This window comes from Ascidia mentula, chromosome 1, assembly GCF_947561715.1.
Source record: "Ascidia mentula chromosome 1, kaAscMent1.1, whole genome shotgun sequence".
NCBI classification, from domain to species: Eukaryota; Metazoa; Chordata; class Ascidiacea; order Phlebobranchia; family Ascidiidae; genus Ascidia; species Ascidia mentula.
The window spans coordinates 10255893-10278540 of NC_138566.1; the positions used below are offsets into that span (position 1 = coordinate 10255893).

Sequence of the window (22648 nt, forward strand, 5' to 3'; positions counted from 1 at the left end):
TCAATCATTCACAGGCTTATCTGCATGAGCGAACATTTTATACGCAAAGTGTACCTTTTAAGAAAAATACAAGATACCCGCTAAAGCAACTTAAAATCGGGGAAAAGAAGCTTACCTGATTCGAACAGACTAAACAAACACAACAGACGCTTCCCTTACTTCGAAACCATCTCAAGAATTTAAATGACTTACAAGAGAAAATCGAATGTTTAATCCTGAATTACAGGATTAGGTGTGGAATAGAAAAGGAGCATATGCTTCGTATTTCCAAAAATTGGTGAAAAACATCAGTAAATATTACTTGCTTATAAAATATAAACATAACAACCGTCGGAATAAACACTACCATCCAATGATTTATAATTAATTTTGTTGTATGACTACATGGTATAGGATAATACACAAAAACGTTTGATACAAGGGACTTTCCCGTGTGGCGCGGATAACTTTTGAAACGCTTTGTTGACTCTGGAGAGTTTTGTTCAGAAATATTAATTGTTTGGTATTTACCACACAGGGATCAGTCCCAAGGGCCTTATCTCTGGCTGAAATGAACGAACTTCGGCTCCATTCACTGCGATTTACCTCTGTCACACCGGTCTCCTGTTTACCTTGAGTATTCCGCTCCACAAGACTTCATTTGGGCACATTCACCTGTGCAACTAGATAAAACTAATGAGCGCATTCCCGCATTGTGTTTGATTGTCTCGCCGTGTACTAGAAACTAACAGCTGTCAAAAGACATCCGAATGTCAAAGGCTCACAAAATTTCTTTTCTTTTTTTTGACAATAATAGACAATTTTTAAATTAATGAACGCATGATCTGTGGTTAGTTTCGTTACCTCGTAGAACTACTTCAGAACTGTAAATGTGTAAATATTATGACACACATATTTTTTACGCTTTCTGAAAAACGCTTCCTTCGCAACAGTTGTTTCTAAACTCTTTTGACAAATTCCTAATTACCTTTCAACAACTCAAAGCAATACAAACAATTGTGAACGTCCGTTTTAATACTGAAAGTAAATCGATCCCGCAGAAACGTCGACATTCAACGTTCCCGGCATCGAACATTGAGGTCGAATTTGCTCGACAACACAGTCTGTAAGAGACAGGCCACTTTTTTCACAAACTCGAGTAGATAAACACAGAAAGACGACAAACTGGTATTTTGAATCAAAATCAACAAAGGGCCTTGGCTACTGATCTTACATTACAACGTCAACTGAAAGATGCGTTGCATTTTAAATGCAGATAATATGCAACAACGAATTTAGACGAACAACGCGACTCGACAGATGCCTCGTTTTAAAGTAGCATTTTTGAACACAAGGCACCTGTCGGGTAAGCCCGCTGAGACAAGCTTGCCACACTCACTTTTTAACCTCGCAGAAGGTGTACTGCCGAGGAAAAATGCATTTTGATGAAAGTTTGGCGCGATGAGCCGTATTGCATAAATAGATACACAGGTGCGTTGCGGGTAACATGACAGCATACAAGAGACACACACCAACGAAAACAGAAAGTAGAAAGGCATTCGTGCATCAAGCTGTGGCTACCTCGGTCACAGTGACTTGATCAGCAACCTAAAACCAGCGTCGCCAAGTGCCATTATATTAAACGCGACATTCAAAGAGTGAAGCATTTCATTAAAAACCCTTCTGGGCTGGTGCTAACGAATTCAATTTGGATGCTTTGCTCACACGCATACAAACGGGGCGACGATAGAGATACAACTTGGTAATTATGTACATCAAAGTTTGCGGCCTAGCATAAGTTGCTCTTGACACACAACAGCGCTTAAAACCGGATATCGGCCCGCAACTTGTGCGATTAGATGCAATTCTGAACTTGGGTACTGCGCACGACACATTTTACCCCAGTAAATGACTAGAAGTGTGCAAATTAGCAGATCGGCATCACAACACAAGACAAAAAACAAGATTATGAGCCGAAAAACAATTCATCGCGCCAGTTGGAATAAATAAAACTACAAAAAGAACGCATTTGTCGTAAAACCTCAGGGTCTCCATGGGCAAAGAAATCAGTTTAAAACTTGGACAAAATAACGTTTTTGTTCCGTATTGTCTAAACCGCAAGGAGAAGAAGTTCGTTTCATACCATTCATACCAATTTGAAAAGCAGCTTGCTATTTGCAAGCCCAATTGCGACATCGTGCGGCTCGCTACATCCATTTTTTTAAAGCAGGCTGAAAAAATTACAGCGCAAGAACAAAATACGCACAGCTGGCAAAAGACAGGACATCCAAAAACAAGTAAACGGATTCACATTCACAAATTGTAACACGTCATTGCGATGACGTTGAAGGACCCTGGGAGGGCTGTGCTGCTTCTCTGTTCAGGTCTTCGATTGAGTCTACAGTTGCTTTGCAGTAGAAACACTCTTTGATGCTCATTAGCTGCTGTTTGATGCAAGTTCTGCCAAGAGACAAAAGATAGGATTAGCTTTCACCAAACCTTTGGGTAATCATGTAAACAGTAAAACATGATTGGTAAAAAGTGGCAAGTAACTGCCCGAAACCCAACAGAATATTTGGGGCGAAATAAGGATAAATATTATTAATATCACTGGTAGGACAATGTACAAAATATGTGTGACGCGAAACAAACGTCATAAAATGTCGGCGGACAAAGCATCCACGTTATCAGCTCACAGCAAACATACCTGCATGAAGTGTGCTGGCAGGGTTTAAACTCAACCTGAATCGGGTTGGCGTAACATATTGTACACAAATTGTCTTCATCCATCGGCTCCTGAAACAAATACAGTTGTTCAATATGTGTTGTAAAGGTCATGATGCTGCACAGTCCCTGGACGACCAACCTCTAAACTGTCAGTTGTCTGTTTGATTTCTCTGCGCACGAAGCGAATGGCGTCTCGCAAAAGGTCAATTTCGCAATCCATCACCTCCTCATCTGAAATTTCACGCAAGTTTGAAAAACAAAATTTGACAAGCAAATAAACGTGTTGACAATCCGTCGGGTCGGATGGAAACGGTGCTGGTCCTGAGCTGGCGTCAGAACGGGAATTTGTTGATTTGACAAATACACGGTAACCGTTTCAATTAATTTAGGCTTTTGAAGCTTACTCGCATGGACTTTTAAACATTCTTTTATGCTAATCTAAAAGTTACAGTAGCGAGTTGAAGAACGTGTCGTGCTGAAGTACCAACTGTGCAAAATTCACGTCAATATTGCTTTTTGCACTGAGACCGGTCAAGTTTACTCTACAACATCTATAAACAAATGTACTCTTTACAGGTACTTCTCTCTACGATAAGCAAAGTGGAACCAATAATATGAGTTGTGTATAAGCTGCAGACAGATGTGATTATTGTGACACGGGGCCTGACGGCACTATCGGTTGAGCTTTGCTTGGTCATAGTATTTCCACCTTGTTTTCTCCGTAAGGTTGCACCTAGTTTGGTGCTTGGCCGTTTGGTCAGCAAAGTTGTTTGAAAGTCACACCAGCTGCACTGATAAGACCTTTTAGGTCGAAACAGTGGCCATCTGTCTGCAGCGCATACACTTCTCTGTACATTCGCTTACATTCTTGCAGTGTAACGAACTTCTTCTCTTTGGAGCGAGTATACGGCACGGTTATTCCTCGAGGAACAACCAGGGTATCATCAGTTTCTTCGTCGTCCTGCATGTTCAGGAGATACTCCATGGACTGGATGCTGAATCCAGGGTCCTTTAGGAGGGTGTTTAGGGCGCAATCGGACCTGGGGGAAGAGGGAAACATAAAAATAAACATTTGCTAACGTCTGTTTTATTGTTGAAAGATTATTGGAGTTACTGTCGTGACCAACAAATGTGAAAAGAACACCAAAAAATTTAAAAAATAACGGGTGTAACGAACTACCTCCGGCAAAAGTAACAACTCGAATCTACCACTGCGCGGCCCCTATTATCACTTAGTAGTTGGTTGTGTGTGTGTTGTTGGAATAAAACTGACACACAAACAAACAACAGGAACCAACACATTCCATGTATGTTCACTTATATCGAGTCAGCAATACAAAATGCACAGAACAAAATACTTTCCATAAATCAAACCCGTGCAAGTCATAAATAATTCCCATAAACCGGAAATAATGTTTCAGTTTTTTTATGACGTCAAATGCGTGTATATTGCGACCTAAGTAGGTAAACCCTTCCATGAATAATGGAAATCCTTTTCTATAGGAACGCCTGAAACGTGATATACTCAAACGCTTATGTAGTGTGGTTTACAATGTTTTTGGGGCAGGATTAATCGAACTCCACACAAGCCTTTTTCTTGAGGCTTGTATTAAAACAAGTTTCTTGTCACGAGTATAATTGAGATTCGTGGTACTTGGCAGACGAGCCTATTTTGCGCAATACATCGGAGGTCGAATTACGCAGGTGTCGCGTTCAAAGGTCACAGCCAAGACACAAAACACCTTGCGGAGTTTCTCCTTGAACCGCGACCCGATTAAAGAGCAACAGCTCGAAGCACGTCAGCAACAACAAAACGAAAACGCATTTCTCCACGGCGCAAATAACCGCAGATCAAACTTTTCACGGCAGTACTGATGTGTGTTTGACAAGCAAAGGGTTGCTGATGTTGGCCTCAGGATTTCCGCGTTAATTGGCATTTGATTGACGTGGCTGGCAATGCCTGCCTGATTAGTAAGGCATTAAATTTGCATGTGGGTACCAAGGTTTTCGCAAGCGTCCGCGGTGCAAAACACAATGCAAGGGATGAAGCCATGAAAGGTTTGAGAGGCGTTTGGCGTCAGGATTATAGGAGACATGACAACCGCTTGCTGCCGATATTGACAAAACTGATGTAGACTTAGATACGAAATCGATGAACTGCATTGTGATCTCTGGTGATCGTACAAGCACAGTTAAATTTTCTGAGAATGAAGATACTGGCCTATACTATTTTCAACATTGACATGTTTCATGCAAAAAAATAACGTCTCGGCTTACGCCAATAGTATTGTATATGTCTCCTCATTCTCAGAATTATGAGCAAACCCGTAAGTAGTGTTACACAGTTAAAAAGATTTTGATTTTACTTTAGTTTTAAAGATAACCAAATGAAATACAAAATACTCGAAGGTAGCCACTTTTGTTTAACGTGTTTGGTATCTGGGGAGCAGTCAGTATATAGGATTGCAGTATCAGAGACGCGCAGAAGTCAACATAGCAGCCACAAAGCCATTTTCAAATGTGCGGCGTTTTCGCGTCAGCGGTAACGCAAACCACATCCAATCTCTCAGTTCACAACTCGCACACAACAGGTTCGCCTTAGGCAAGCGCCTGAAAACGTAAAAACTTCTATCCAAAGCACATCAACTCCCAAGGTTTAGAAAGCTGTTGCGCATTATAAGAAGTCGAGTTTCGTGGTGTAATGGTAAAAGAAGAGAACTGACAGGCAATCGAATGAGCAGCGAGTATAAAAGTACACAGATCAATACTTCAAACGTACGGATGAAAGCAAGACAAATGAGTAGGGCGGTTCCGAACAACAAAGCGAAATGACTATGAATATTTATGGCATATCGATTTCGAATGCCAATAACTCGATGGGCGATTGTTTGGAAATAGCAGCGAGCTAATATAAATTGGATGCTTCGTCACATATAATTGACATGTAAAATATGTACATGGTGTTATCCGTGAAATTGTTGGGCACAGATGACTGAAGTAGGATTTAAGTTTTAAAACGTTTGTAAATGCTCGGTGGACAATCGATCGAAAATCCGTCAACCAATATGGAATCAGCCGCAACCCTCAAAACTAACAGCACGTAAGTACAATATTTCAACAACGGCATAAAGCTGTGTGAAAAATATGAGTTCATGAACTAACTCGTGTGTAAGTGAGTCATTTTCAAGTATCAAAATATACACTTACTGTTCTAAAAATATGCTGAACCAGCTGAAAGAATTTTGGTCTCAAGACATTTCTTGTCAAGACCAACAGTTTTTCACATATATACTTAAAGCTACATATGTTTCGCGTTAATATACATCCTGCCTTTAATAAGGTTATGTAAATTGTAAATGAAATGTTCATTCTTTTGTAAATGTTCATCACTAAATTTGTTTAAACTCATTCATTAAAAGAGGCAACACAACAACGATATCAGAGGCAGGATTTCATCCTGGTTTTACGACGCTCATCTCATGCGGTTGTCTCATCGTCATCCTACTTATCTACATGTGGTTCGAACCCAAGGTGTCAGCATGCTGCGAAAAAGCAAACGAGAACCCAAAGGAGGAAAACAGGTCGCCGATCAACTCGACAACACGCCTGCGTTATTTGTGGAGTAAGCAAAGGTATTTGGACGCGACCGAGGGTCTACAAAAGCAGAGAGTTTGGCGGGTTGAACAGCAATCATTGGCCCGGAACGATGACGCGTTGATACGCGTGAATGATTACAGGTCGGTCGTGGACACAAGCGCAAGTCGGACCACTCCGCTCGTTTTCGTCACTTCGCCTTCGGATTTGAGCACGGTTTCAACACACGAGACAAAATGAGTTTTTGTTGCAACACGGGGTTTATGTTGTACGTGCATGCGCTCAAGTTTGAGACACATCAACAAGGATTAGATTTGCGCCTGCACGTGACTGTCGCCGCGTATGCTCGCGCCGCAATTCAAATCCATTTTTCCGACGGATAAACTTTGGTCTTGTCATCGCACCAGATGTTTTTACAAGCAGTATTTCATTTACGAACGTCCGATTTCGCGAAGAGGTGGAAATAATGAGAAAAAGATTCAATGTCGAAGCTTTTATTTGTCGGTAATATAGCACACAAGTTGGTGAGGCAAAAAATTAAGGTATCACATAAACAAAAAGCATTCACAATGAAGCATTGGTAAAAATTGATAAATATGTGGCTTTGTACTGCACCGTGACTATCAAATATGTGGCATGCTGATTCATTAGCAGTCGGGCATTGCTCAAGGAAGGGCGAGGAGGGTACGCACTATCATTGAGGCGTTAACCAGGTAACCCAGCAGGAATCCGATGCCACGTGATGGCTGTGGTAAGGCTCCTACGTACGCGATGCTATGGAGCACCCTTGACCAAAAGAAAATCTGCAGCAGGGCATCAAATATCAACAAAAATAGGATTTGAGAATTTTCCTAAAATAGCTAACAAACAAGTGCCGGAAATTATGGGAAAAGCTAGTCTAGTCCCAACAAACTCAAATATTTTTTGCCCAATGGTTACGTGAAATCCAACGTAAGAACTAATTTCTTCCAAGCTGAATGCACGTGTGTGTGAGATACGCTACTTGCTGATGGCAGTGCAGGTATTTGAAGGCAATGACATGATTTAAGTAAGTCCTAATTTTTCAGCCAAGTTCAAAAATGCAACCTAGACTTCTAGAGAAATGAAAAGTGATTTGTGTAATCCATGACCAAACATTGATCTTGTAATTCTTGTCAAAAGAAATGCAGACATTTCAACACAACCAACCTTGAAATGCCAGAGCGCAGTCGAGACATCAGGCCCGGTGGATACGTACATCAGCCCAAGCAAAACAAACGGAACAACATTTTCCAGATCATTTAAGTGGCAACGCCTCACACGCTCCACGTCCTCATTAGTTCTCAACATTTCCTTTTGCTTTTCCTTGTCGCCTGGCGCCATCATGCGGGCATCCTCCATTGAAGACATTGACATACGAGTAGTGCGGTAGTAACTGGTAACCATGGCCATCGCCAAGGTTTTGCCCACGACCAGGGTACCGTAGCGCACCAAGCCAGCAAAGGCCTCGTTTTTCAGCGTGAAAAGGTCCATTATAAAATCAGGGCAGATTATCGACTGACGTTTTAATGCTAACTGTAGCTACAAAAGCAAATAAAATTCAAGTTATCAGAACGGAAAAAGATCGTTTGCTCTTCGGCAAGCAACCTGACTTCCAGAGAACTGATCGGTTTCCGCCATATTTATGTGTGTGGAGAGGGGCGCGTGTGCAATAAGTCACGCGTCGCCAGCTGAATGACGAGCAAAAAAGTTTTCAAACGGTCGCGAAACTTCGCAAGAATATACCTATAGCAGCGTCAATGCAAAAACCAACTTCATATTTTTTGCATCTTTACAGCACCACAACTCAATTGTCCCTTTACTGTCATTGACTCCTAACACTAAGTTTGTTGCACTACTCCTACTACACGTACCGGCATTCGTGTGTGCGGAACGCTAAAGTAAGAGAAGGTTGACACAAGTTGCCATCAACCGGCGAGGACGACGAGGCAAACAATGTTCGTAATCACGTGACTCGGAATGTGCTACAATGACTTGGCAAATTACGCGACAACGCCCAGATCACACCCCGACGGATGACGAAACATGGAGAAACTATTGTCTGTTTTCTGACGCAACTGGCGAAAATCACTGATGCCACATAATCAGTGTTGGTCAGTTTGGACAAAACAGTGTTTAGGTTGAATTTTTCCTTTTTTATTCACTAGCACACAAGTTCTTGAGGCAATTCTGCACATCACACAAGACACCGAATGTTTGCCAAAAATATTTTGTTTGTTTTCCTTTATTCGGCTGGTTTCCTAAACGAATGGAAAAATGCAACACCCATTTAACTGTCATAACAACACAAAGTTTCAAGACATTGCAAGGTGGCAATCCGTGACCAAAGGGCTGGAATGGGAAGCGATTCCCGAAATCGTTTAATTAGAATTTTAGATCAGAGCAACGGAAAATAAGTAAGTGGTAAATATGCTGACTTAAAGTTCGTCAGTATCCGTCACATTGCTGACGGCATAAAATATGCGTAGCAACATCGACAGGTTGATCGTCACCCCGGCACCAAAACCCAATAGACGAAGTGGCTGCGGAAGCGCGAACACGTACGCCACCGTGTGGAGAATACGCGCACCGAGAAAGATCTGCAAAATCAAAATCAAGGTGTTGTAAAGCACAAGAAGTTTAACAACCCGAGATAAGAATAGTACTTGAAAGTGGAGTGTAGCGGTTTCAAGGTCGGGGATGGTGGTAATGTACAACAACGCTATTGCCACGTACGGAAGGACGTTCTCAAGGTCGTTGAGGTGGCAGCGACGAACCTAAGACAAGCATCTGCTTATACAACTGCAGACAGCAAAAATTTTTACCGATCACACTCACTCTCTCAATGTGCTTGTTTGGTAGGAGCATCGCTTTCTGCTTTTCTTTGTTGCTTTCCATAAGAACTGTGTCTTCGGGAGTGGGGACAGATTTGAGGGTGACGCGGTAGTACACTGTGAGGAGCGACATAGCCACGGTTTTGAGAAGCACGAGGGACCCGTACCACACAAAAGAGGCAAAAGTCTTATTTTCAAGAGTCAATTGAGACATTTCAAGCAAGTTTTTTCACTCCTTAATAAGTAGGAACCGAGCTGCAAATTAAATCCCAGTCCATCTTGGTTTTAAAATTGATACAGACAAGAATATTAACTAACTGCAAGCTAAATGGAACAGAACTAACTAGTACGCTGAGCGGGTAACTGCCAGTTGCCTTGGAGCACATAAGGTATCAAATTACCAGCGACTTTAGTGAGACATGCTTCCAACATAAAAGTCGGTTCCACAATACCTCGAGACATGGATTCTGTTACTATATGTGCCTACTTGAAACTTATGTGCTGCACTTATTTTAACTTGTGGTTCAAAAGCAATTTGTCATCGTGATTGGCTAAGCTTAATTTCCTCCTTTGCTCATCCCACTGATGTTTTAAGATGCTGCACATGAGCGAACGCATGACACTGCCAAAATCGTGTGCTGCAATTTACTACATCATCGTTACCAAACTGTAGCGGCGTAACACAGAATTGCTACGCGCAGCACGTTTCTCGTCACGCTTCGCTGATAAGAACCTCGACTGGTTTTCCGGTCAGCTACTGTAAACGAGCCATGCTTTCATTGTTGTTGGTTGCTCAAGCCGATCGCGAGCATCCAGGCTTACATGCTGTCCTGACTTGACTCGACCAACACAACATTACAGAAACGTAAACTTAGAAAAGTCCAAAAAGTTAACTGTATGTAATTCATTATTGACTATATGACCATAAGACGTACATCCAACCGAAACGTTGTTCTTTATGAATATTTTTGTCAGAAGAGCCATCTTGTAGTGGTTAACTGTATGCAATGACAGAAGCAAAGTATCAAATGTGCTTTTATTGACGGATATGTACACAGTTGTCACTTTGCATTGATTGAAACAAACCGACTGCAGTTTACAGAAGTTTTGTTATAATCGAGTAAGCCATGAAAGAGCAGACACCAAATCCGGCTGCGAAACAAACTGTACGGGCCGGTTGTCTCACGGCATTGAGATAAACGATTGAGTGCAGAATCCGACTAGCTGCAAACACCTGTAGACGAAGAGTGTATAACTAACGATATATCAACCGTGCCTTTTGTACCAAGATTAAATCGTCTTGCACAGTACGGCAACTTCTGGTTAGCTGTATGTATATTTTGCTTCATGCAAGATTTTTGTGTTTACCTGAAACAACCGGACTGCGGTGGAATGGTCAGGGTTGGTGCCAACATACAAAAGAGAGAGAAGAACGAAAAGATAAATGTTTTCCATATCGTTTTGGTGACAACGACGCACCTGATGCAAAAAAAAACTTTAATTTTGAATTTTCTACGCAGAGAGCCACAGCGCCTACCCTTTCAACGTTACTGTTGATCGTCTGACAACGTTTTTGCTCATCTGAGTCGCTTGAAAACGCCAGGGCGTCTTCAGGTGAAATATAGGCTGCATTCTTGATGCGGGTAAATGTGGTAAACACTACGACCAACATCATTTTGACCAGCACTACAGTGCAGTAAAATATTAAAGCTGCAAAAGTCTCATTTTCCAACGTATACGGACTGTCAGTCATTCTGAACGTTGTTGCAAAACACGGCAGTTACTCTCCGAGACCACTACAGAGTAAAAGTAACAGACAATATCCTGTGCAGATGCGCTGGCTGGGATAGAATGAAAAGAAAAAAGTGGTTGCGTGAGTTGAATGTGACCAATCAAAATTGAGCACGAACACAGTAGCCAACAGCTCAAACCACAGGCTGCACGAAAAGCATGGGTCATCATTATTACGGCCTTATCACATCAGCAGCAAATTTTCACGCAGAACACTTTCCTCAATGAAATTTGAGACAATACACGTCAACAAAATATTGCTGAACGGTCCGGAACATTCATGTACGTTAATATTAGAGTACCATAAATCCAAATCCACTATGAAACAAATGGCACGGGCTGGTGGTGGAACAGCGTTGTACAAGACACGACTCACACTGGCCTGTAGTCAGGTATGCGCTGACTTTTCAACATAAAAATTAATTACTCTTGATGGGCAGTTTGTAAACGCAATCGGTTGTACCTAGCTTTTCACTGAGACGTAAGATGGAATGCACACATAAAACCACAACCTGACAAAAATCACAGACATGCGTATCTTTATACTCCCAACAGCACTTCGCTCTAAAGTTTCGGGCAATCTGTATTAGAAACAACGACTGCAATTGTCGAATGTGCATTTATTGATAGATGTCAGTTCTCTTGCATTGAATGGCAGAGCTAATGTAGATGTATAAGCTTTGTTATAATCGAGTAAGCCATGAAAAAGCAGACGCCAAATCCAGTCATGCAGCAAATTGCACGGGCCGGTTGTCTCACGGCATTGAGATAAACGATTGAGTGCAGAATCCGACTAGCTGTAAACACCTGTAGACGTAGAGTGCACACAACTTAACGACGGATATAGTGGAAACATGTACTGTATATACTGCTTGGGAGATATTAACAGTGCCTCTAATTCTACAGAAATAAAACACAAATCTTGATGGAATATATGTTAGGGTAGTCTCTTCTTCAAATTTAAGGTTGAGGTGCTTTTGATATATTTCTATGCTTTGTCTTTCAAACATTTCCATGCAAGATTTTAAGGTTTTACCTTAAACAACCAGACTGCGGTGGAGTGGTCAGGGTTGGTGCCAACATACAAAAGAGAGAGAAGAACGAAAAGATAAATGTTTTCCATATCGTTTTGGTGACAACGACGCACCTGATGCAAAAAAACACCGTTTTTGAACTTCAATGCAAAAAGCCACAGCGCCTACCCTTTCAACGTTACTGTTGATCATCTGACAACGTTTTTGCACTTCTGGGTCACTTGAAAGCAGCTGCGCGTCTTCAGTAGAAATGTAGGTAACATTCATGTAGCGCTTAAACGAGGTAAACACCACGACCAACATCATTTTGACCAGCACTACAGTGCAGTAGAACGAAAAAGCTGCAAAAGTCTCATTTTCCAACGTATACGGACTGTCAGTCATTCTGAACGTTGTTGCAAAGATCTGTATCCGCTCCAGACAACTACAGACACTACCGACATGCTTGGCTGCGATTGCAAATGGAAAAAGGGGGTCATGGTGAATGTGGCCCAGCATAACTGCACGAATGCCCGGGGCTTTGTGTCTTGCCTTACCTCATGTAAAGCAGAATCCGATCATGGGTCAAAGTATTTTTTTTCTCTACGCAACTTCCCACCATCACAAGTGTGAAGAGTCAACATCGTACAAAATAAAACTGTTCCCTCACCCTGAATCGGCGGACTTGTGACCATATAGCACAAAATCAGAAGAAAAAAATTCATTCCTTTCACATTCATAAACCCTCTATGTGTTCACTGGGCACGAGTGCTCGTCAAACCTCTCTGTATCGCTCATCTTCAAGCTACACGAAGACATTATTTTTCATTCTCTGCACTGTGGTTAGAAACACCACCATCATCATCTTGATCAATATTTTTTTCATTGCCCCAAGAAAAATAAACGCTGCAAAGTTTTCATTCCACAGAGTACGGACTTTCTGCCATGTTGACTGGCTCTAACATTATCATACGCTTTGTGGAATATCAGGGTTAAAGTCGCGTGGTTGAATAATGGTGGAGTATTAACTTACACTTCAACAGCATGAAGTGTAATTTACTACGTCACGCCACAGCCGTGTTCTGTCTTGTTTTCGTGTGAATCAGACAACCTGAAATGTACCGTTAACCTAATTTTCAACACTGCACTGAAGAAATGTGGTGTGGTGCAGTAAAGTTGTACGCTTGTTGCTTTAACAATGAAAATGTTTAACTGCACGAAATCAAAACCTGACCAGCAACACTTCTTTGGCGTGACACAAATGAACTTCAGTTTCAATTTCAAATATTGAATAAATAAAAAATATTTGAAATTGACTTGCTGTAATATTTTGTTTCAAAAAATTAATTTCTATGTTCATAATTTTCTGTCCAATTCCTCGATCTTGAACTTGTGTCAGTGGTATTAAGATAATGCCCAACCGAGGGCTAAATTCTGCTACAATCAAAGTTCCAACTGTATAGGCTGAATCTTCTTGTATAGGCTATGTTATTGTTCCCAATGTGCAATTTACCCTTCGCTAAAATAACATGTATAATTTTACAATACAGTGTTTACATCTAATGAAGCGATGCAAACTTGAGAAAAACTCGTGATTGAAATGAAATCAACATATCAGTCTTTTTCAATATACAAGAAAAGTAAAGTTTCACAATACACAAACTCAATTTGCTTTTTTCTACTTACTCGTTCAACACCCAATTTCATTTGGATGTAAGTCGATCAGAAATAAATCTTTCTTCCAATTTAATGTAATTGTTTATGAACCTTCTCGTGCTTCCAATGGTCGACATAGCCGCAGTTTTAAACAACGAAATAGCACCGTGAAATACCAGCGCCAAAAACGATTTTTTTTTTCCAAACTGTAACGCTCCATTGCGATGCAAACGTCGAAAAAGTAATTCAAAGTGGCATTTGTGGCGATTTTGCATTTTCGAGCAAATGAATTGAAGGCTGACAAAAAAAATGATCTTTGGTCTGGATAGGTAACTTAAAAGAACGCTGGCCTGCAATGATTTTGCCCGAGCTCTTGGATAGAATATCCACTGGCACAATTTGAAAACTAACGATACCTGACAGGAAAAATATAATATACCAGTAGGAATAAACCGGCAAAAGCCTACGACACCCGGTATTCCCAGGCGGTCACCCATCCAAGTACTAACCGGGCCCGACGTTGCTTAACTTCCCAGATCGGACGAGATGGGGTGTTCTCAACGTGGTATGGTCGTAGGCGTTTGCTCGCTATTATACACGCTTCTTATACTCATGATTGCGCAGGTGCAACAACAACAAACTTCGTAACCCCTTATGTTTAGTTATATATCCCCTTTGTGTACAGATTCTACACTTTATGAGTTTAGTTGCTTAATTATCCAATACTATATCAGTTAATCTTCTGTGCAAATTTCAAATTCAAAAAGCCTCAGTTGGTCACAACAGCAAAGCAAAATATAAAGACCTCTATGTCCAACTACATGCAACTCACCACTCTTTTTTTTCCTGTTTCACCAATTTCAACATAATTCCAGCGATTGACGTCATCAGCGGGTAGTGTTGTACGCTGCTTAGACCTATTTATGAAACAAAAAAACGTTTAACAAATGTTTTGCATCCCTTTTACGACACAATGCAGTGTTTTCGTAAGTAAACAACTCACCTGGCTGTTTTCCCGTTACAACATTGTCGAATAATCCACCTTTGGTCGTTACTCTGTTCAGAATTTGATTGATACACTGCAGCACAAAAGGAAAGTTAGTACATATGTAGTTATGTGGGCTTGTAAGATGGTTTCATGATACGGATAAAACACTTTTTAAATTGCATGATAAGGTAGAATTTGTTTTGTGGGCATAGCATTTCTCTTGATGTTTTAATATCGGCGATTAAATGTCTCTAGCAAAGTGCAACGTTTTTCAACATGTACTGGGATTACCGAAATCGATGAAACGCTGTAAATTACTCAGCTAAACACCTGGACAGATTGGCCAACACTCAACCACAGTAAACAACAAGAAACCTGGTTTACTAGTTAATGTGAATTGATCAGACCACAAAAAATATATCAAAGCTTTGCGCCTATCCCAATCATTACATGTACAGAGCACGGGCAACTTTGATTTGAAACTTACTTGGATGAGGCCGGTAATAAGGATTTCGGCATTGTCGTGATTGGGCCAATCCAGAAACACGTCGGGAGCTACCGACAAGGTCAACTCGAGAACTCGCAGTAGCGACACAGAGAGTTCGAACAACATGTCCACTATACGAAGTTGCCGGAGGGCTTGCGCATCAAGCGAAGCAAGCAGACCTGTCGCTCCCTTCCAACCACGCACATTCTGCTGGTGAACCTGTTGAAATTGTATGAACCAGTAATTGTGAAAATGGTCGCTACTTCTGGTCACTTAAAGTATAAGTGGCCTGGTGTATTACTGGAGATGTTTGATACTGGGCTAAAGAAAAGCAACAAATTACACATTTCAATACCTTCGTCGCATTAGTTAGATTTATTATTTAAATACAAATATCCAGTACTTTAATGTTTAGTTTAGAGATCTGTCATTCTCTATAGGCCTACGCTTAGCAGTAGAGCAAAAAAATTAGAGCCCGATAAAAAAACAGACAAAAGCCTACGACACCCGGTATTCCCAGGCGGTCACCCATCCAAGTACTAACCGGGCCCGACGTTGCTTAACTTCCCAGATCGGACGAGATGGGGTGTTCTCAACGTGGTATGGTCGTAGGCGATTGCTCGTTATTATACACGCTTCTTATACACACGCTTATACGTTTGCCAGCTACGCTACTGTATCATGACATATCAAAGCGAAGGAACAAATTCAGGCCATTAGTTTCGTTTTGGTAAATTAAATGATTGTTGCAAGGAAATACTTTCCTTTTGTTCCTAGAAAACTAGATTTGAAAAATAAATGTTTAAGAAAAAGAACATAACTTTGATGTTGTAAGGAAGTTCGCAAAAAAAAATAACATGTTGATTAAATCCAATAAACGCAAAACAAGAAGTTAAAATTGCGCAAATAACACAATGGAAACACCACGGTATAATAGCTTGTATAAACTTTCACTGACTCTATTTCACACAACTGGTTTACTAGTCGTCAATTTACAATAAACAAACCTCTTGAAGTTGTCCGATGAATTCTGAGAAGCTCCAGTTAAGATGTTCCAAGATGCTGTGAACAAATTTACCAGCGAGGGTCGGCTCGCTCATGAGAAGTTCGCGAACGCATTCCAGTAGCTTGCTCGGAACGTACGGGTCTATATGGAAAATCAATTACCACTAAACAACCCGACAGAGCATTAAAGGCCTTTTCCCGTTAGTGAACAAAACCAGCAAATCTAAAATATTTGAAAAGTTTCTCACCGTGTTCTCGGTTGAGAAGTTTTTTCACTTTAGCGACATAAGGGGGGTGGTCGTACCTCATAGCGAACCCGCTTCCCTGGACAGAAAGCAATGTTATTCATTCCATACTGATAATGATTGAAAGTAGTAACTATGTAGAAGCTTACCCTCCAAAGTGTGGCCAGTATTCTGTGACCGACGCTGGTCCACGGTTTGTCTTCGTCATAAGCGTACAACATGTTCCGCACGAAGGATCGAAGGCTGCACAAACGCAAGTTCATATTAATAAAACATATAAAATGCGGTTTTGGCCGTAAAGAGTTTTAGCAGCAATAGAATTCCACGCCTCCAAACTAATCCATACGTTCATTACAAACTATTTGTCATTTTCATTAATATTTATCACATTTGGACGACATCAAGTTTTAACTTAAATATGCTGACCACAGTCATCCAACGGCAATACTGAACAAATAATATGAATTATATGAGATGCGGACATTAGTTAATTGGTTGTGGTGGTTGTTGACTTAGAACTTAGATAACTTTCTTACTCGTCAATTGGCATCGTTTCAACAGCTTTTAGTTGCAAGGGGTAAGTGATGAAGGTTGTGATCGTGTTCGCCAGCATCGTTTTCACATCTGTTGGTAACAACAAACTTTTAAAAGATTATGCTCCAAGATAATGTACAACAAACATGCCTGGTTTATCGACCTGATAATCGGTTTTAGTAACACATGTCAAGACCAACATTTGAAACACAACTGCAATATAAGCGGTAGGTAATGCGCTTACCGTTGTTCACAACCCGCGAATCGCAGTGGAAACCGCTGAGAAATCTGATAAACGAACGAAGCGTGTCGTCGTGATCGGAAAGCTTCTCGAAAGGTTGGGAGGGTGCAAAATACTCCCGCAGACATTTGTACAACCTGAAGCAAAACGGTTTAATCACACTGCCCTTCAATGACAATCACAGGCGAAAACATGTTTAATTTGGAATGTAATTTGCGGGTTGGCAAAATTAAATTTAAGATCAAGCAAAAACAATGTATGTTATTAGTGGAGCCAACAATGATCAGTGAAATGAAAACATGACGTAATACCTGGTGCCGGCTGTCAAATAAAATTCCGGCATGAAAGTGAACAGAGGCCCTTTTTCAGACGCTTTGTGTGCAGTTCGTATACAAAGCTGCAGAAGCCACCATAAATTCCTCTGCGATTCCTTTAGTACAAAAAAATTAAACAAATCTTAGTTTTGAAACAGCGTGCAAAGTTGTTTCAAATGAAATCAGACAAAAGCCTACGACACCCGGTATTCCCAGGCGGTCACCCATCCAAGTACTAACCGGGCCCGACGTTGCTTAACTTCCCAGATCGGACGAGATGGGGGTGTTCTCAACGTGGTATGGTCGTAGGCGATTGCTCGCTATTATACACGCTTCTTATACTCATGCTTTTACGCCTCTGCCCAGTAGCTAATTTCAGTAATGTACGTAATTTTTTTGTGCGGTTCAAGGACTTGTGATACAAATATTTTCATTCTATGCAATTTTCTACTTCAGAAATGCGTTTGAAATGATTTCCTGCAGCCACAGTTGACAACAAAACCTATCAAATGGCACGAAAAGCCACCGGTATTGTCATCAACTACCACCGACTCAATTTACCTAGCGGTACAAAACCGTTTAATGCCAATTTTAACGGTGAAAGTGAGAACGTTTACAAGCAGTATTCACTGACCGGGGCATAAACTGATGCCTTCAACCAGGCAATGGAACGGCAAAGTTCGGTCATGTGACGGAGAAGGACGCCGTGTGATTGGGTGAGACTCGATCTTACGTCAGAGAGCTGCAGGATACAAAATAAAATATTAGTTTTATATAGATATCCCGTTCGAAATGGAAATGGAACATTACTTACCTCTGGACTTGAGCATTTCCTCAATTTGATTTCGATTTCGTTCAGGGCAGTGGCGTATTCCACTATCTTGGTGCGTGTAGTGTGGATCTAAATAGTAATATACAGTAATGATTCTGTTTGGTCAAATATTGCAATTAATAAGCACTTTTTCAACAACTGTCCATTGTAAGTCAGAAACGAAGAAAAACTAAACGTTTTTCATGAAAATTGTCGTATTTTCGCGTTTTGGTCTTGTTTGCATGCGTTTGTTTTCCAAAGACTTAACGGATATAATTAGCAGGTTTTGCCTAAAACTGGCTAATGTAACCCAAATATTTTATTATGGAACCCTCGGGTTTCGCGGAACCGTCTTGCATCAGATAAATTAAATTTGAGTGGGCTGATTAAAAATGAAATTTCTTCGTATGTAATGGAAAATGCTTGAGAATTGATTCTGGGAATCATTTCCCATTCTGTTGCAATTTGGCCCTGACGATTTCCACCTTATTATATATATAACAACTGTCCAAGAAACTTTCGTTTCAGGTTAAAATCTTTCAGTCTTCTTTAATTAGACATATATATTTCGCTCCGTTAAAAGCATCATCAGTGTCTATGAAAGCAAATTAAGAATTAGGTGTAAATAAATAAACAAACACTGATGATGCTTTTAACAAAGCGAAATATATATGTCTAATTAAAAAAGACTGAAAGATTTTAACCTGAAACGAAAGTTTCTTGGACAGTTGTAATGGAAAATCTAACGTTTCAAAATGTAAAAAGGTATTCCTCATCTCTGCTAATAACACGCTAAACTAGTAATTGTACCACAAAATATCTTATCGCAAGTCCGAAAAAAAGTAACTTTCATACCTTGTCCATATGAGGGTGCATGATGTTGGTGTAGAGCAGTAGGCAGCCGTCAGTGAGTTCAATGAGATGAGCTTTCGTGGGAAGTTTATCCATTTCCCCGTCCTCACTCGACGATCGCTTGCGGCTTACTGTGATGCTGCGATCCCGTCCCGTCATCTTGTTGCTCTGGTTAAGCAATGCCCGAGCGAGACGTAGCACAGGGTTGAACGTTTCCAAATCAGCATCTGCGACAATTTTGAAAATAAACTAAGTGTTTCACGACCAGCTCGCCCAGCCCTTGGTTAAAAGCTCAGGTTTTTGTCAGGCAATAGAAATAAGTGAAAAATATGTTAGAAGGCAAACTAACGGGATTGTCGGTCACGTGATATTTCCAAACAGTATCTCAGCTGTGTAACGAAAGTGGTTGAGAATTACAGCGCAAGAGGGAACGTCCGAATGAATCGGATGATTTACAAGACCCCGACATAGAATATACTTGGCATGAGACGGTTTAAGTGAGAAACTGTTATGTTCATTAAGTTTATCAAGTAAAAAACAACATACACATACCCTACACTGTAATCTACTTCAAACGATCTCAATAGAATCGAAAAAAGAAGTTTCGGTTCAAACAGTTTGTGACTTTATACAAAATCAACACAAAACTATCAATAACATGCCATCAAATAATTTACCGTCGTCAGCTCTGGTGAGAGTAGAGAGAGAAGGACCGGCAGTCTCCTCCTCAAACAGCTGCAAGAGGGCGCTGTGCTCGTTCCATGTATTCTCGTCATTGTTTGGTCGTCTGCCACCCCGACCTCTCGCCACAGACACGCCCTCTTTTGCAAGTTCATCTGCAAACAAGTGGCAACGGTTATAATATACCACCATTTTTGAACTGTTTTTTTTTTGGTTTCAATGTCCTTAAATGCTGAAACAACACCGCAAGGTAGCATAGTCAACCCTGCACCGATACTATGCAAAATGTCAAAATTGACTACAGGAATTAGCCTGTGCAGGTCAGTGACCGGCGGATCTGTCTTTACGAATCAATATAAACCCTGTACCAATATACACAAAAAAAAACAATTTGGGTCACTGCTTTTTGTAGTTGCCACTGAAGAAGCAAAAGTTACCTAAACAAATTAAGATTTCAATTGTTAAAAGCTTGATTTGTATTTGCACAAGAAATACTGACAGAAAGGACATGGCGAATTTACAACCCAGATTTAATTTCGGGGATACTGTGCAAAACACATTGACGCAACCAACAAATACGCATTGTAACCATAAACATATATGTGCTGTTAGATGTACTGGCGAATTCACATCGTATCTTACATTAACAACATCACGGCTGTATAGACGAGAGTTAATACCGAGATCAATTTATTCCCCGAGGAATTAAATCAAACCAGTAAACACGTTGTGATGCCAACTACAGCAAACTCGCATTCAAGCCCTCATGGGTGCATGTGTGAATTGGAATGCGTTCATTTGCCAATAACGCTTCATACGAAGCTTGAATAATGTTTAAGGATGGTGAGAAGCATTTAATACCTTTGTGTTCATTGAGGAGGTGAGATTTGAGACCACCCACTCGCTGTAAATCGAAATAATCGATCGAATCCGTGTAGAAAGATTCCGTAGGGACGTAACCCTCTGATAAAATACAATAAAAAATTCTGTGAAACAAAACGGAGGAAGAACTTGGCGACGATCTGCAAAATCAGACAAAAGCCTACGACACCCGGTATTCCCAGGCGGTCACCCATCCAAGTACTAACCGGGCCCGACGTTGCTTAACTTCCCAGATCGGACGAGATGGGGTGTTCTCAACATGGTATGGTCGTAGGCATTTGCTCGCTATTACACACGCTTCTTATACTCATGACACCACAGTCGCACCTTCCCCAAACAACTGTTTGATTTTTTTCGCGGTGTTAACATTACGTTAGCCTCGTTACTTAGTACACTAAAGACCATTCTTACAACCACGATTTCATTTAGCTTTAAGCTTTGGACAATACAAAGGCATTTTTGGTGTCGAAAATTAAACACTACTGAAGTATGGTAAGCGTGACTGGGACATGAAGTCGAAAGAGAGTAAGTTGCACAAACCTGACGCCTTCACGTATCCGGGCTTTGTGGTGGCTGATTTGTCCCACAGTTCACGTATGACGTCGACAAGTCGTTGCATGAAGGAGTGGAGAACGATGGGAGGAGTTACAACCGTGTGTTCCGACTGTATCACGTATAATATACAGGTATTGCCAACAAGATTCGCCACTATAGTCTACTAAAAAACGCATTGTCGTAATTGTTCCGCAAAGGGAAATAAACAGAGTTTACGTGGTTGTTTACTTACTGGGAAATTCAAATAAAGTTTGTGAGCAACAGAAGTATGGCTTGTGCAAGTTGCACTACAACTTCTCATAGGAAACAATCAGCGGGCGCAAAAATTAACCCACAACCCGAATTTACATGTTACCAAATCAAGACATAACCGACATCACCGTTTAACAATCGCAAATACCTCCCATAACACCACACTTTGCTCCCATGGGGTGGGACCAAACCAATGAGCGTCAAAGGCCTACATACAACTTCACAACACAACATGCTATTTGTATCGCACACACGCCCTTGTCGGTATTCAACGGTTTGATCTACATTCAATTTAGTAGGATATACGTCACACTTACCCTATGTACAGACACCACATTTTCGAGGTACTTTCGGAAATATTTGACGAAGGCCCCGCTCACCATTCCCTGTAAAAAAAAACACATTGTGAATATATACCAATTACCAGGGTATATTATGCCAACTTGGTTTGTGAAAGTAGTGAGAGTACATGCATCTGAGTAAACAACACAAATCATGCAGTTAAGTGACGCACGACCTGCCACGTGTTCGTGGGCCCGGTCATTTTGTTGTTCAATTATATTGCTAACAGTTGTAAACAACTGCATGGTTAGAACATTGAATAAACAAGAAAATGTCATTTACTTGTGTAACCATTTAACAGCGAACACTATGATGTCATGTTTAAAATCAACCTAACAACTGCCACCTTAGCACTGACTGTCATGGTTTCGCGGTATGTTTTGGCCACAATCGCATCTTTTTCCGGTGGAGGTTAATTATGGTCATAGTTACAGGTTAATGGCGGTTAAATTCATCGCGGCTATACATACCAAAGCTTGGCCGTCCAAAACCATGAGCAGCATCAATTCGCGCTGCAGTTTTTTGACATCTGTGCAAAAAAGGGAGATCGGTTAATGTTGTGGGCAGTGCGAATAAAGCTCCGCCCGCAGAAAGTCACGTGTGTCATTCTGACCAATCAAAACATACACCGAAATACGCCGTTACGTAAACTGTTTGTTTACAAAACAGAAGTGATGGTCTTTACGACAGGATGTCATGTAATTTTTTATTAACAAAGGTTTACCAAATGTTTGTTATAACTTGTGGTTTAACACATCATGTTGCAACAGGACAAACGTTAAAGCAATTATATGGAGTATAGTATAGTATATACTGTATATTATATATCATGCACACAGAACAAAAA

At 40.8% G+C, this 22648-nt stretch overlaps 6 protein-coding genes and 4 non-coding genes across 10 annotated transcripts in view; 1 reads left to right on the forward strand and 9 right to left on the reverse strand.

The window, feature by feature from the left end:
- Positions 1–996: 996 nt before the first annotated feature.
- The window catches only part of LOC145913440 (E3 ubiquitin-protein ligase RNF123-like), a 29020-nt gene continuing 7368 nt past the window's right edge, over positions 997–22648 (reverse strand). The window contains exons 15-35 of the mRNA XM_083001096.1: positions 22272–22330; positions 21777–21845; positions 21193–21316; positions 20632–20733; positions 19767–19925; positions 19093–19316; positions 18241–18327; positions 18061–18168; positions 17424–17542; positions 17116–17249; positions 16874–16961; positions 16487–16580; positions 16341–16416; positions 16095–16234; positions 15088–15306; positions 14616–14691; positions 14445–14529; positions 3571–3746; positions 2846–2937; positions 2687–2775; positions 997–2439 (exon numbers count right to left, since the gene is read on the reverse strand). Coding sequence (XP_082857222.1) covers positions 2310–2439; positions 2687–2775; positions 2846–2937; positions 3571–3746; positions 14445–14529; positions 14616–14691; positions 15088–15306; positions 16095–16234; positions 16341–16416; positions 16487–16580; positions 16874–16961; positions 17116–17249; positions 17424–17542; positions 18061–18168; positions 18241–18327; positions 19093–19316; positions 19767–19925; positions 20632–20733; positions 21193–21316; positions 21777–21845; positions 22272–22330 — 2450 coding nt within the window. The 3' untranslated portion in view covers positions 997–2309. The remainder of the gene's footprint in view (positions 2440–2686; positions 2776–2845; positions 2938–3570; positions 3747–14444; positions 14530–14615; positions 14692–15087; positions 15307–16094; positions 16235–16340; positions 16417–16486; positions 16581–16873; positions 16962–17115; positions 17250–17423; positions 17543–18060; positions 18169–18240; positions 18328–19092; positions 19317–19766; positions 19926–20631; positions 20734–21192; positions 21317–21776; positions 21846–22271; positions 22331–22648) is intronic.
- On the forward strand, positions 4570–6790 carry LOC145913461 (uncharacterized). Its single transcript, XM_083001120.1, has 2 exons — positions 4570–5806; positions 6126–6790. Exons 1-2 carry the CDS (start codon positions 5733–5735, stop codon positions 6538–6540), a joined length of 489 nt encoding a protein of 162 aa, XP_082857246.1. The 5' UTR covers positions 4570–5732; the 3' UTR covers positions 6541–6790.
- LOC145913481 (microsomal glutathione S-transferase 1-like) lies at positions 6845–7962 on the reverse strand. The gene is made up of 2 exons (XM_083001160.1): positions 7489–7962; positions 6845–7103 (listed from the first exon to the last, which is right to left on the reverse strand). The coding sequence occupies exons 1-2, from the start codon at positions 7810–7812 to the stop codon at positions 6966–6968; spliced, it is 462 nt and encodes a 153-aa protein (XP_082857286.1). The 5' UTR covers positions 7813–7962; the 3' UTR covers positions 6845–6965.
- Positions 8211–9417, reverse strand: LOC145913468 (microsomal glutathione S-transferase 1-like). The gene is made up of 3 exons (XM_083001133.1): positions 9157–9417; positions 8985–9095; positions 8211–8918 (listed from the first exon to the last, which is right to left on the reverse strand). Exons 1-3 carry the CDS (start codon positions 9364–9366, stop codon positions 8757–8759), a joined length of 483 nt encoding a protein of 160 aa, XP_082857259.1. The 5' UTR covers positions 9367–9417; the 3' UTR covers positions 8211–8756.
- On the reverse strand, positions 9901–11559 carry LOC145913474 (microsomal glutathione S-transferase 1-like). The gene is made up of 4 exons (XM_083001148.1): positions 11407–11559; positions 10690–10989; positions 10521–10631; positions 9901–10386 (listed from the first exon to the last, which is right to left on the reverse strand). The coding sequence occupies exons 2-4, from the start codon at positions 10903–10905 to the stop codon at positions 10249–10251; spliced, it is 465 nt and encodes a 154-aa protein (XP_082857274.1). The 5' UTR covers positions 10906–10989; positions 11407–11559; the 3' UTR covers positions 9901–10248.
- Positions 11569–12490, reverse strand: LOC145913452 (microsomal glutathione S-transferase 1-like). The gene is made up of 3 exons (XM_083001108.1): positions 12146–12490; positions 11980–12090; positions 11569–11750 (listed from the first exon to the last, which is right to left on the reverse strand). Exons 1-3 carry the CDS (start codon positions 12473–12475, stop codon positions 11604–11606), a joined length of 588 nt encoding a protein of 195 aa, XP_082857234.1. The 5' UTR covers positions 12476–12490; the 3' UTR covers positions 11569–11603.
- On the reverse strand, positions 14073–14191 carry LOC145887939 (5S ribosomal RNA). The gene has a single exon (XR_014399405.1). It is a non-coding gene; the product is annotated as a 5S ribosomal RNA (ribosomal RNA).
- Positions 15583–15701, reverse strand: LOC145887951 (5S ribosomal RNA). The gene has a single exon (XR_014399415.1). It is a non-coding gene; the product is annotated as a 5S ribosomal RNA (ribosomal RNA).
- On the reverse strand, positions 17618–17737 carry LOC145887848 (5S ribosomal RNA). Its single transcript, XR_014399330.1, has one exon. It is a non-coding gene; the product is annotated as a 5S ribosomal RNA (ribosomal RNA).
- On the reverse strand, positions 20810–20928 carry LOC145887825 (5S ribosomal RNA). Its single transcript, XR_014399308.1, has one exon. It is a non-coding gene; the product is annotated as a 5S ribosomal RNA (ribosomal RNA).

Excerpts from the sequence above, each read along its gene's own strand:
- LOC145913461 (XM_083001120.1), top strand. The coding sequence starts at position 5,733 with ATGCTCGGTGGACAATCGATCGAAAATCCGTCAACCAATATGGAATCA. Across the intron at positions 5,807-6,125 it reads ACCCTCAAAACTAACAGCAC|AGGCAACACAACAACGATAT; the intron begins GTAAGTACAATA and ends ATTCATTAAAAG.
- LOC145913481 (XM_083001160.1), bottom strand. The coding sequence starts at position 7,812 with ATGGACCTTTTCACGCTGAAAAACGAGGCCTTTGCTGGCTTGGTGCGC. Across the intron at positions 7,104-7,488 it reads CTGCGCTCTGGCATTTCAAG|ATTTTCTTTTGGTCAAGGGT; the intron begins GTTGGTTGTGTT and ends GCCCTGCTGCAG.
- LOC145913468 (XM_083001133.1), bottom strand. The coding sequence starts at position 9,366 with ATGTCTCAATTGACTCTTGAAAATAAGACTTTTGCCTCTTTTGTGTGG. Across the intron at positions 9,096-9,156 it reads CAAACAAGCACATTGAGAGA|GTTCGTCGCTGCCACCTCAA; the intron begins GTGAGTGTGATC and ends TGCTTGTCTTAG. Across the intron at positions 8,919-8,984 it reads CCGCTACACTCCACTTTCAA|ATCTTTCTCGGTGCGCGTAT; the intron begins GTACTATTCTTA and ends TTGATTTTGCAG.
- LOC145913474 (XM_083001148.1), bottom strand. The coding sequence starts at position 10,905 with ATGACTGACAGTCCGTATACGTTGGAAAATGAGACTTTTGCAGCTTTA. Across the intron at positions 10,632-10,689 it reads TCAACAGTAACGTTGAAAGG|GTGCGTCGTTGTCACCAAAA; the intron begins GTAGGCGCTGTG and ends TTTTTGCATCAG. Across the intron at positions 10,387-10,520 it reads CCGCAGTCCGGTTGTTTCAG|GTGTTTGCAGCTAGTCGGAT; the intron begins GTAAACACAAAA and ends CTTCGTCTACAG.
- LOC145913452 (XM_083001108.1), bottom strand. The coding sequence starts at position 12,475 with ATGCTGGGCCACATTCACCATGACCCCCTTTTTCCATTTGCAATCGCA. Across the intron at positions 12,091-12,145 it reads TCAACAGTAACGTTGAAAGG|GTGCGTCGTTGTCACCAAAA; the intron begins GTAGGCGCTGTG and ends TTTTTGCATCAG. Across the intron at positions 11,751-11,979 it reads CCGCAGTCTGGTTGTTTAAG|GTGTTTACAGCTAGTCGGAT; the intron begins GTAAAACCTTAA and ends CTACGTCTACAG.